This window comes from Equus quagga, chromosome 7 (assembly GCF_021613505.1).
Source record: "Equus quagga isolate Etosha38 chromosome 7, UCLA_HA_Equagga_1.0, whole genome shotgun sequence".
Classification (NCBI taxonomy): Eukaryota; Metazoa; Chordata; class Mammalia; order Perissodactyla; family Equidae; genus Equus; species Equus quagga.
In genome coordinates, this window is record NC_060273.1 from 113,477,349 (window position 1) to 113,490,858 (window position 13,510).

The 13,510-nt window shown below is 41.7% G+C and overlaps 1 protein-coding gene across 1 annotated transcript in view; it reads left to right on the forward strand.

Moving 5' to 3' along the window:
* LIX1 (limb and CNS expressed 1) overlaps positions 1-10,018 on the forward strand; it is a 47,553-nt gene extending 37,535 nt beyond the window's left edge. Inside the window, exons 5-6 of the mRNA XM_046667941.1 lie at positions 5,622-5,699; positions 7,535-10,018. Coding sequence (XP_046523897.1) covers positions 5,622-5,699; positions 7,535-7,822 — 366 coding nt within the window. The 3' untranslated portion in view covers positions 7,823-10,018. The remainder of the gene's footprint in view (positions 1-5,621; positions 5,700-7,534) is intronic.
* Positions 10,019-13,510: the final 3,492 nt, after the last annotated feature.

A 13,510-nucleotide genomic window follows, 5' to 3' on the forward strand; every position in this document is an offset into this window, starting at 1 on the left:
TATTTTCAGAAAATTAAAAATGATCTTTGAATGCACTTGGGTTAGTCTGCCAAAGATGAGGAGGACAAGACTCTTTTTTTAAATTCTTAAAATTCCATTCAAGTCCTATGAAAGGCTGTACTCAACCACCTTTGGGTGGTGCATTAATTGCCTTGCTAAGGGCTGTGTTTTCTGTGTGGTCTATGTAGTAAGGTATTTAAATATGTGAAATAATAATCTGCATCATACCGTGGAAATGCTTCATAAATTCTCATACAGGAGGCTGAGTGCAGGATGGTGGACAAAGGAAGAGGAAGATGTGAGGGCAGGAAAACTCCAAACTCCTTCCCCGCAGTAGGGATGCTGGCAACCCAGGAGGAGGGCCGTGGAGCACATCCCTTTTCCTTCCGCCAGCTCTAGGTTGCCTGCTGGGTCTGGGCACATTCCTTGGTGGCCTGGGTTAAATGCATCAGCCTGTTTTTGCACATAATGGGAATTGACCACACACCTGGGCTGTTTGCAGCCGACACAGCAATTCAGTACCCCTGGTGGGTAATAGATGTGTGTCTGCATCTAGCTATGGATGACTGTTCCATATGAAAACAAGGCTGGTGTCTCCTGACTGCCCGCAGGCTTTCCAGGGGGGCCGGCGAGGAGGCAGTGCTCAGAGGAAATGTGATCGCCCTCTGCTTACCTTCACTTCGTGGGAGGCGCGCTCGGGTGCCATGCAGAAAACTGCCCGATGTCTGGGGGAGGGACGGCGACGGCACCAGCCACTGGGTCTTGTCAAGGTCAGATTTGAGGCAGACTTTGACTGAAGCTGGTTAATATATTTATTCTGAAGCCTAATGCAATCCAAGAAAGAGTTGTTTATTTACATCTTTGCTAAATTCTCCAGGTCGCCTTTTAAAATCTCGTCCCATAAACAAATTTCCTCTTAAATCCATTCTCTTGGGTGGGGAGATGGTGCCCACCTGTTTTTCAAGTTCTCCGTTTACAGTGTTTGTTTTTCTTATTTCTGATGAATCACAGAACCAAGCCAGTCTCCCAGACAGAGTTCCAGAGAGAAGCAGTACGCATTTTCTCCCCACAAAGTAGCTGAAAGGCCAAACATTGTTTCTAATAGGAGGCAACACCAGGAAACCCTGAGAGAGCCCAGTTGTTAGTTTAAATTGAATGAATGACAAAATGAACCAAGGAAGCTGTAGAAGAAAAGCTACAACTGCTCTTTTTCCTGAAGAGAAAGCAAGCACAGGGCTCCCTCAATTCTCCATTCAATTTTAAATTGACTTTGCTGATGTGGACTGGCCACAAAATTGGGTGCAAAGTGAAAATGCAGGGCCTGTTGTTCAAAAATTACTAAAGATTTCAAGACAGGGGAGCATTAAACGCAGCATGGGCCCTGTGTGACTGCACAGGTCACACGCTCACGCAGCCACCTCGTCCTGAGACAGACCCACGAGAAGGGCCCAGACCAGGGTGAGCAGAGTTAGGGGGTCGCCTCAGGCACAACGTTTAAAGGAGCTCCAAAAACTCAGTAATCAAGACAAACAATATTATAATGCGATATTTTTAAAACTCTAACGTGCAAAAATTCATGACGATCAAAATACTGAAATTTTAAATGACAGAATTTTAAATAAAAGACCCTGAACTTGTGTGATTCACCTTAAATCTTGCCTCACCCATCTCACCCTAGTCCTGGCCCAACCTACAAGGCCAGCTTCTTGTTTTTCTGTCAGCCCAGCCAGACTCCCCAAGGCTTTGAGACCAGCCCAGAGAACAGCGCAGCACAAGGACTTCTGTGAGAGCAGGACAGAGAGCTCCCTAGACTGCCTTAAAGTGACAGGGTTTCAACAAGGAGAAAACAGGACTGTAAAGACCAGGCCGCAAGGAATCATGGTGAAACTAGGAGGCGAATCTTCACAGAAGTCCAGTCTCCAACACAAGGATTTCCAGTGGAATCTGCGAGAACCATACAGGAGTTCCGGGGGCAGAGCCGAGGGTTCACTCAGCTTCAGGAAGATCTGAAGATAGGGAATTTGTTCTTATGAACGGAAATAAAGTGGGACAGGAAGAAGGTGAAAATATTTCCATGCACTTTACATAATGATGGCAAGATCAATCTCTCTTGAGAGGAAAGCAAGAACTAGATAGGGACATAATGTAAGAAGGCAGAAAGGTCGTCTTCCCTAGGAGATTTTAGGAACAAAAGCAACACTGGGGAAGAGGCAATTGTGTTACTTTAGAGAAAAACACTACTTGGTGATGGAATAGAAAGTTAGACAAATCAGAGGAGGGAGGAAGATGACCCTCCTCCTACAGGCCAAAACGGTTCCAGTCTCTTTGGGGATGTTTTTGAGAGATTCAGTTACAGAGAGATGAAACTTACATGAGATGAGATGAGATGAGATGAGAAAGGTTTCTATTCTGTTCACAGCGTAATTGTGAGTCCTACAGTCTTAGAGCGATTGCTGGGTGAAAGGACAGCACTTCATCTGGAAGAGGGGGTTGGAGTTAAAACGAGAGCCTAGACCTTGGAGGAAGAAGACTGTGTTACTAAGGTGTTAGAGGATGGAATTGAGAGCCCTGTTAGCAAGAGGCTGTTTCTCAAACTGGACCACAAGGACACAAGGACAATGACAAGAAGAATTTTGGCAGCCACACAATAAATTCAGTATGTCTCTCTGAGTTTGCATGAAGATTGGGGGGAGAAAGGACGAGGTGGGAGTGGGGTTCGTATTTATTTTCTTTCTTTAAAAAATGAGCATGGGGCTGGCCCCTTGGCTTAGTGGTTAAGTTCAGCACGCTCCACTTCAGCAGCCTGGGTTCAGTTCCTGGGTGTGGAGGTACAACACTCTTTGGTGGCCACGCTGTGGTGGTGACCCACATACAAAATAGAGGAAGATTAGCACAGATGTTAGCTCAGAGTGAATCCTCCTCAAGCAAAAAGAGGAAGATTGGCAGCAGACGTTAGCTCAGGATGAATCTTCCTCAGCAAAAAAAAAAAAAAAGTAAAAAATGGGCATATACAATAGAATACAAAATTCAAGTGGAGTCTTAAGATAAAACATGAAATGAAAAGAAATGTCTTATTTGTAAGTATTGGCCCTAACATCATAGAGACTGTTTCATATCAGGATATAAAGAGTGTTTCTATTTATTTCTATGGCTGCAAAGTGTTCATTGAGTAGGTTTGAGGGTATAGTGAGAAGGGTAGCACAAATTTACCTTCCTAGGCCACTGTGGTTGCGCTGATGAGAAGCACAGTGGTGAGAGACCATTTGTTATAGAACAAACCACTCCCACTTTTCCAAATTAGCATAGAGATGTGACAGAGTGAAAATGAGGGGGGAGCAGTCAAGAAGTGGAGGAGAGAGGGCATGAGAGGGGCTGCTTCCCTGGGCACTGGACCCAGGACGCTTGGCAGATGGTGGGGTCTCCATTTGGGGCAGCAGGAGTAATTCAGCTGATATCCATTTTAATTAATGGAAACCAATGGTTTTGCATTTACTGAGGTCCCTGTGGGCTCTCAGGGCACTTACTGTGCAGTAGAACACAGACAAAATCTCAAAGTGGAGCCCAAACTGAAAAAAAGAAAACCATTACATTCTAATGGCAATTTTAGACATGAGAAGAACCCTATTTGTTCTTCTGATAATCTCATAGCTTTAAAATTTACCTAATAATTTTAAGATGTCTGAAATCTCAGGGTGACTTTGTGTCTTCTGATTTTCATAATGAAAACTTTTTCCTGAGCAAGCAGAGTAAAGACAGTTAATAAAAGTCAGCTTTTTTGAATAGGTAGTAGGACATTTGTCTAAATGTTTTCATAACCAGCTTCATGACCAGGAAGTTCCTTAGTTGTATTGAGTTATTTTCTGATAATTATATAGTTGTGGTTTTTGCTATTAATCCACAATAGATGTCTCCCTCAACAACAAAGAAAATAAAAAGAAAGGCAGCTAACGTCAGTTGAAGACTGCTAGTTCTAATTATAGTAGGAAAATTAAATCTTCAGTGTGTCTGCACACTTGAGCATGCTCTTGTGATCACGCGAGGAAGGTTGGAGCTGATGGAAAGGCTTAAGGCTGTGCCCAGCCCTGACCATTGGACGGGGAGGCTATGGGTGGGTTTTAATGTCATTTCAACCTTATTCTCCACATTTTAAGACATTTTCTTAACTGAATTTATAAATTTAGGAGTACTTTACATTTTTTGTAGTTTGTCCCATGTTTTATATTTATATATTTACCTTTTGGCTTAATTTTTTTAATTTAAATTGTTTTCTTTAATATGTAATATTGTCACATATTGAAAACCCAAAAGGTTCAAAAGACTGTCAGAGGAAGGTCTCCCTCCCACTCCTGCCCCGAGGCTTTCCTTTTCTGTCCCCAGAGGCAACTAACCTTATGGATTCTTTTTTTCTTTCCAGAACTCTCCTATGCATTTGCAAGCAAATATTTATAGAGATCTCTCCTTTTTTAATCTAATAGTAACACACAGCATACACTGTTGTGCACCTTGCTTTCATTTTCTTTTAACAACACATCTTAGAGATTCTTTCTAGTAGAACCTAGAGAGCCCTCCGTCCTTTCTTTCTGGCTGCAAAGCATTCTGTAGTGGGAATGTGTTGTAGGGGAGGAAAAATAATTTTCCCGCTACCCTTCTGAGTTCTTAGCTGAGGCCCCTGTGATAAAAGACAGATTAACAAGGGAAAAACAGAAGTTTATTGACATGGATACTTCATGTATACATGAGAGATACCCAGAGGAAAATGAGTAACTCCAGAGGTGGCTTAGAATTCAGGATTAAATGCCATCTTAATCGGGAAAAGGGAGGGAGGCTGTAGGCCTCTTAGGGGAGGGTAAATGATTTTTAGATGAGTGAGTCCTTAGAAGAACAGATGGGAGGTGTGACAGTTTGGGACAAGTGTGTCCGGGTGTGGTGTGGACTTCTAGTCTCCTCTCCTGTGATGAGAGTCAATCTTCCCTGGGTGATGAAATTCCTCAGGAGGGGATTTAGGACAATTGAGTTCCTTTTGGAGGGTCTGCTTTAGGCAGATAAAGGGGAGTTCAGAGAAAGCCTCTCTCTGCATTTGTTTTTTTCAAGTACCTACAGCTCAAAATAATCAATATCCCCAAGTGGCATATTTGGAAGTGGCATGTCCAGAACTTCTACAGTCATATTTTGTGGTGTAGTATTCTGCTGCTCTTCAGTATCAGACTTTATTTAAGCATTCCTTAAAAAGTGAGCATTTAAAATATTCCCAGTCTTGAGCAATTTCAAAAAATGATACAATGAATAACCTTGCCTAAACATTATTTTCAGATGTGCTGGTATATTTAGATTACTTGTTGGGTGTAGAATTGTTAAAGCACCTGTGTTTTTAGTGTTGAAATATATTTGTCAATTATTTAGTCATTTTATTGTGCAAGTATGAACATAGCAGGGGAGAGAAGGAAGAATGTTCCAGAAGCCTGGGGGCTCTGGCCTTAGAAGAGTCTCAAAGTGCTCTGACAATGTGGTATATTCTATTCCTCTGATATATTGGGGGATCAGAGTTATGCCCTGCTCGGCCCTCACTGATGCTCTTTCACGTTTCTGCTTTGAGACGAATGACAGGCATTTGGGTTTTGTAGGAGCTGATGACCATTTTCCAACTACTGCACTGGAACGGGAGCCTGAAAGCCCTTCGTGAAACCAAGTGTTCCCGACAGGTGAGATTTCCCAATCAAGAATGGGTTTGTGTTGTATGGACTGAGCGGATGCCTCATCACCATCGTAGGAGATTTCCTTCATTGGATTTTTCTCTGTTTAAATGTGGTATCATGCTTACTGAATCAGAACAAAGGATACATGAAAAAATGTGTCTAACGGTCCAGTTGAGTCGAGGCCTGAGCAGTATGCACACTACGAAGAATGCTGGCTGCATGTAGGACTGGTTTAGATACTCCCTGTACTGAATGCCAGAAGGGAGGCATCTCTAAGACAGACTTCGTTTCTAAGGCAAATGCTGACTCTGCTCTCTGCACCTGCCCTGCCTGCTCAGAATTTGTGGCCTTTCCCGCGCTCCAATGCAGAAAGAAACTGGGCATGCATTGCTTCTGACCCTCCTCACTGAGGTGAGGGTGCAGTTGGTTGTGGTGGGGGGATTCTTCTCACCTGCACCAAAAGTGCCCAACAGACAACAGAAATGACATAAAGGTGGGCAAGCTGGCATTCAATCACCCCGATTTTTCGGTTTGGAAGTTTCGTCTTTACTTTTCAGAGACAGTGTCTCGCTGTTTCTTTGTTATCTATGAGAAGCACCTTTCTCCCTGTTTAGCGGCAAAGGGAAACCCTCTCCTGTGTAGTTAATGGTTTTCGCCTACTACCCTTCACAATTTATCCTTCCTTTACCCAGTGAGACTCTGAAAGATGGTGGTGTATTTTTGAGTATTTGCTAACGGGGATTTGCATGAGGAGCAAAGCCTCTACTAGTCAGACAGATGAGGTGGACGTTCGAGTCTTCCGTGCATTGCAGACCCAGGAATTTTAAGTTGTTCTTTGCTGAGAAAGTCTGGCTTTCAAAATGTCGGAGACGGAAGAGAAATGAGTAGCTGACAATGGCTTTGGCTATTTTTTTTCTTTTCCTTTGATTTTATAAAAGGCCTTTGAAATATGCCGGGTTGGTTATAAACACTTTTCCATGATTGTTTTTAATTTGTTAAGGTCATAAATAAATACCATATGTTCTTGAAAATAAAAGTAAGCAATGCATCCATTCCACATGATCGTCTTAAAGCGTATCCATTAAACCTATACATGACGTTATAGTGTATTGGCAAATTTTTCACATGAAAATTGACAGGTAGTGACTAATTTTTAATTGTTTGCAGAAGTAAAAGACAATGTACCATGAAGGTACTATAATGATATCAAAAATGGTAATTACTACATTCCATAATACATTTTTAAAGTTCTTTCTGTAGTTTCTGTGAGCCATTTGGACTGTGATTTTGCTTATGTTAACAACACAACAGTTGGGAAGTTGACTGTCTTGGTTTCTACGTCTTGCCCTGAGGTACCCTTGACTCCCAGCTTCCTACTTTCTGCAATGGGTGTGATCAAACCCACTTCTGCCCAAATCCTTCCATATGGCTGTTTCCATCTCTGTCTTGCCAAAGGAGATAAAGCTGGGCAGAAGAGTTCAATGAATAAGTGAGGTAATGTTCAGAGTAATTGTTAGAGGAATGCATTTTTCTAGAAGACATTTTCTAGTGAGGTCAGAGCTCTGCTTTGTGAACATTATTGAGTCATTCCTGGTGGTACTGTTTTGACTCAACCATCGTTTGGTGAACCAGCTTAGCCCTTCATTTTCTTTAAGAAGTATGTCATAGGAGTTGGCTTCAGTTTGTGAACATCAGAGAGGTTTGGTTGTTGGTAAAATCCCCATGCACATTGTTGGGGGGTGGAGAATGGAGGCAAAGGAAATGAGGCGTTGAAAGGCCATGAGCACAGATGCCTTTGCTGCCCTTGACTGACACTCTGGACTTTGTTTCTTGGTTCCCAGGAAGTCATCTCCTACTATTCCCAGTATTCCCTAGATGAAAAGATGCGCAGCCACATGGCCCTGGACTGGATCATGAAGGAGCGGGAATCGCCAGGAATTCTCTCTCAAGAACTACGAATGGCCCTGAGGGAGTTGGAGGAAGCCAGGAAAGCAGGACAAGAACTACGGTTTTACAAAGAAAAGAAAGAAATCCTGAGTTTAGCCCTGACTCAGATCTACAGTGAGTCTGACACTTCCTCACCCAGTGATGATCAGCTGAGCCTCACGGCCCTTTGTGGCTATCACTAGCAAGCCCTGGTCCCAGCTGCCCCCGAGGTTGGCAGAGGCTGGACTCTAACATTAGGAAGCTCACTGAAGGAGGTCATCGGAGGCTTTAGCACTGATAGCTACTAGCTGAAGGCTGTTCTAATCCTCCCACCCCCCTATTCACAGCATCTGAGAGTAGTAGAACCTTACAGGACCCAACATCCCACTCAATGCAATTTTCCTATCATGCTCTCAATGGTTCCACTTGAGACTGAAAGGACAGAGACAGGATTATTGAAAAATATTTTCCAGGCGTGGCTCCAGCCTAAAGCCCAGTTGACATGTGCCTGGCTAGATTATATAGTTGTTTCAAAGAATTGGCAGGTGTAGTATCCCCTAGAAAAACATGAGCCAGGACTGCCAAAAGTAGCATGATAGCAATTTTTTAAAACACTTGGGATTGAATAAATACAGATTGTTTTTAAAATATCCAAAAGTCAGAGTTTATTCCTAAACTTTGTAAGCTTAGAGATAGCTTACCCTCTACTAGGTATGACCCAAAACTATAGTGAAAATTTTATCTGGACACCTGACTATCAAAGATCTTAAAGGGGTAATAATATGAAAATACTAGATAAATTTAATGTGGCTTAAAATGCCATTGTAATAATAATTTTTAAAAATCCATGCTCTTCTATATGGGGATAAATGTCATCTAGAATAGTACCCTCACTCATACTGTTACAAAGAATTAATATCCTATGTTTGGAATCTTGTGATCAGTCATGTTCATTTTTAATTTGCAAATAGATAACTTGATTTGTTTTTATTTTTGCCCCTGCTGTCATACATCTGTAAGGGGGAAATTACTGGCAATTTAAGGGTTAAAACATTTTGAGAAATCGATAGCATTTAACAGTGCTTGCATCTGATTCATTTCTCATGCATGAGAGAGAAGGGATCTTTAGCTGTCTTTGTTATTGTTCAAGAACCTGGGCCACCAGTAGCTCAAATGTGGTGTCACTTTAAAGTTTAAATTACCGGAATCTTCTTTAAAGATGAGATAAGATATTGCCATCTCTCTTTGAAAATGGCTTGGATCAATTAACTGGTTAGAAAACAAAAAGCAAATACAAACCAATTTTTAGATGGTTCCTGTTCACTCAAATTTAAGAATGGCAGTAGTGTCAATTTTCAACGCTTGCAGGTATTTCCATATCTATAACATGAAAAGGATTATCCTACACTTAGTCCAATAATTCAAATTAAAGAAAACAGTTTTCTCAATTTTAAATAAGGTTTCTTTTTCTTCTTGTTTAGGCAAATGCAGACTAACTTTCCTGAAAGCTAAAACCATTATAATTAATCAAAGTTTACAAAAACATTATAGTTTAGCCTCATATCTAAATAGGTTCAAAGGTAATTGTCACTCCTTAAATCCCTATGAAAACTACTTATAATTTGGAATTAGCCTTGATAATAAAAAATTAACTTCATGCATCATATTTCTCATATCAGGGGAAAATTTAGCTACATATCTGCCCTACTCTAATGTCTTGAAAAGGTAACATTATATAATATTAGATAAATTTTATTTAAAAATATTGTTTTAACAAAAATCACCTTCCTCCCCATAATGAGGCTAAACGTCACCTAGAAGAAAACTTTATTCTCTTATATTCCTGAAAAGGAATTAGAATCAATACATGTAAGTTGAATAAATTTTAAAATTAATAAAACTATTTAAAGTAATTTTTTCATAAAGTCACTACCCTTTATCACTTCAAAAAAGCCACAATTCTCATGTCCAGTGTGATTAAAGGTAGGTACAGCTTTACTGCATTTGCAGCCTTTGACAATGACCACCGCAAGCTGACACCATCTAATTAGATGCAGGAACAGGAATCAGCTAGAAAAATATTAAATTTACTCTCTGCCCTACAATTAGAAAACTGTACCCATTCTGTAAATTAAAAGCCGAGGTTCCCCCTTGGCCACTATCAGTTTTTCCCAGCTGGTCAAAACTGCCTGATCTTCTTGGAATTGTGGAAGCTACAGCAAAAAACACTAAAGTCAGAATCTTTACCACTGTTGGTCCCTTTGATGCTCATTTATAGCAAATCTCTTTCAGCTAAGACATAATGGCTGTCAGTACCTCATATAAACATCTATAATCCTGGCCCAGAGAAGAGCAGGGTTGAAGAGCAAAGTAGATTATTATTATTTTTCCTTTTCTATATCTTGTTTTCACTGTGTTGAAGGGGACTAGAGTGGAGAATTCTCTGTTTAAATATATGGAGCTCTGGGTCTTAACCTTTTGTGGTTATAAACCCTTTGAGAGCCTGATAAAAGCTATGGATCTTCTCCTAGGAAAATAGAATGCAGCATACACATTCAAAATAGTTTCAGAGTACGTGGATCTCCCCAAAGACTATGGATTGCTCTGTACGAGGACCCCCAGTTGGAACTCTTAATTTTGAGCACATAGTTACAGTCTCAAGCTTTTCAGCAAGGATCCAACCTAGCTCAGACATAGCCCCACGTAGCCTATTTAAGATAAATCTCATCATCCTTAAATACAGAATAGCACTATATTTTGACAAAAGATAGTTTAATTTTCTCAAAATCCAAATACACCAGATTGTTATGAAAAAACAGCTTAAAGCAAACAAGTCACTAAACTTGTGTGAACATATCAGAATATTACAGATTTAATAAAGTCATCGTTCCTCTAATGATCGGAATTTGGTTGTCCATTTGTTCAAAACCTATAGTCCACTGATATGTTTGCTATTAAATTCATTCACCTATTTCTAGAAGAGGAAAAGAATGAAACTATTGATATTCCTGAAATGCTGTACTTACCTCAACCATGAATCTGATCCGCTTGGTCTCAGGAAAAAGAGAAAGAAAGCAGAAAGACTTAACACTTTCCTGTTTCTTTAGGAAAGCTTTTGAAGACAGAAGAATTGTTGTACTTGAGCATTCACCTTTGAAGTGCTTTAGAGAATTCTAAGTTATATCAGGCCATCCCTTTCTTTCTTGCCAAAGGACAAAAGAAGCCAGACTAAGAGTATTTGCATTATCCTTGACTATGTTTACAAGTAAACACTGTTCGAGATATTCTCTTTCATATATTGTTAATATTTTTTTTTTGTTTTGCCTTGCAGAAATGCAAATATAAGATTTCTTCTATGGTGTCCATCGTGTTCAAAAGCAAATATTAGGATTGCTTTTAGCCGGGGCTCCAGGAAAATGAAAATCATTTTCCCTACCACCGTGTTTCTCAACTTTGGCTGCACATTAGAAATACCCAAGAAGCTTTAAAAATCCTAAATGCCCAGACTGTACCCAGACCAATGAAATCAGATTCTCTGGAAGTGGGGCCAAGTATCAGTATCTTTTAAAGTTCCCCAGGTAGTCCCAAAGTGCAACAACCACTGCTCTGCCCAGGAAATTCTGCCTCAGAGGTGTAATGGCCTAACTGGTAAGAGCCGTTACTCTGCTTGGCCTTGACCTCAAATTCGAATGTTGAGCTCTTCTGAGCTAGGTGTGAAGGAGCAAATCCTTTGGCTTGGCCAAGAGGCTCTCCTAGAGCCCAGGACTAAAGCAGGGCAAGTGCGCGCGCACACACACAGACACACACACACACACACACACACATTTATCTTAGCGAGGGAGCCAGATTCTGCCTCTGGGCCCAGGCTTTCTTCCTCAAATATGATACGTGAACTCCGTGCCAGAATCACCTGGGGTACTCATTTAAAAATACACATTCCCGGGCCACACCCAGACCTGCTGACCGAATTCCAGGAGAAGGTCTGGATCATTTACCACTTGACCAGGTGTTTCTGATCACACATAAATTTGAGCTCTTTTGGCCTAAAGCTACCTAACACATTCTTTACTAGGCAGCATAGCCCTGGTCCTTCTGCCATAACCAGCCTCTTGGGGGAGAACAGAGAAGGAATTAAGAAGAGAGGGGGAGGTCGCCTCTCTGCCCCTCCTGGAAGCTGGAGAGAAGCAGAGAAGCAGAGAGATATGGCTGCCTTCTCTCTCCTGAAAGAGCGGCTCCTGCTCTTTTATCACTTTCAGTCCAAAATCTGGAATTACTTTTAATCTCTTTACCAGAAACCATGGAAATCTCTATTAGCTCATGGTTACAGTCACCTCTTTAAAGCTGACTAAACCCTGATAGCACTTTCTTCCTTGGAGCAAAGTCGGTTGTGGGAAAGGCGAGCGGAAGTGTCTTCCTGAGTTGTTGACGCTCTAGCAATTATTGGTTCTCAAGTAAAAGTCCCAGATTGCTATGTTTTTATAGGCAGTTCCCAATTTTAGCAGCAATTATGTCCCACAAGTCCATTTGTAAGTCAGGCAGTTGTTCAACCCTGAGGAGGCATTTTTCTACAGCAGCCAGGTCATAAATTGTGGCGAGTTTCCCAGACTAGCCTATATCAGCAATAGGGTGCCTAAAATATTATCTCTGAGACCTATTATGGCTCTGGATTGTGAGTGGGCACGGGAGGGTAGACCTAGACCCTAGACCTCGTCTTCCTGCTTCTTTGGTGTTCTCCTTTGGCTCCACACGATATCACCCCATCCCAATCTCAGCTGCCCCATAGCTAGCTAGTGATTCCGGGCAACCTGGCTTGAAACTATAAACTAGACTAATCAGTCTGTCCCCCTCAAACAGGTGAACTAAGAAACCTGGAAGGAATTTGCCAGTTGGAGTTGGAAGCTGAAGTTGGAAGAGTCAGGTTCATGAGAGCTGTGGTCTGTGCAGGCTAAGTGATAAGGAAGTAGGAACATGAGTCAGCAGCGGAAGCTGGTCCACAAAAAGAGGAGAGGCTGGTTGGTGTAGAGAGCAGGTGCAGAGAGAGGCAGAGACACCAGGAGCAGGAGAGAGCATGAGGCCCATGAGGGGTGGTGAGAGCTGCTGGCCAAGTGCCCTGCAATGAATTAGCTTATTCTTTTTCTGAGTGGATCACACACCTTGCAACCAAAGAAATCTCACCTTACTCATTTCAGAGCAAAATCACACTGGATTATTCTGAACTTTTCATCCAAAGAATAGATCAGAAAAGCTGACATGAGGAAGAACCTCTTCAAGGGATAGAAATGCTGCTGAGAAAACTAGATTTAGGACTGGTGGCAGAGTTCACTTTTTCCCCACTCACTGCCCCTCCCACTCCAATGTAAGGTCTCACACCAGTCAGGAGTCCCTCCCAGGCCCCAAATAAATGTGTGTGGTATTATGTGCTAACCCTCCTGTCCTGGGTTCCCTACATAGAAATCCATGTGTTCTCATGTTCCACAGGAGGTGTGACCACAGAGGGAAAACAGAATTCTATTTTTATAATGATAGAATTCATGGCCTCAAATAATTGTTGTCTTCTTAAAAAGCTAGTCCCCTTGGGAAACTAATAACATGCTCTGACAATGCTCAAGAGTGTGCTGTCTTTGCCAAAAACACTCCTGTCAGGAACTCCTCCTCGGGAATGGCCCTCTGGGTCTGTGTGAGCAAAGGAGGAAAAGCAGTCTCTTTCGTCGGCTGGAAGCACCTTGCCATCCTGAACTGACTAGTTTATTATAGCATCTCATCTATTAAGCCTAACACTTAGCAGGCACTCAGTGAATGTTTCTTGAGTATAAATTTGTCATCAGTGTCTTGGTGCCTTCCTTACTCCTTGCTTGATGAGTTAATTCCTTCACCAGACCTGGCTCTGTTCT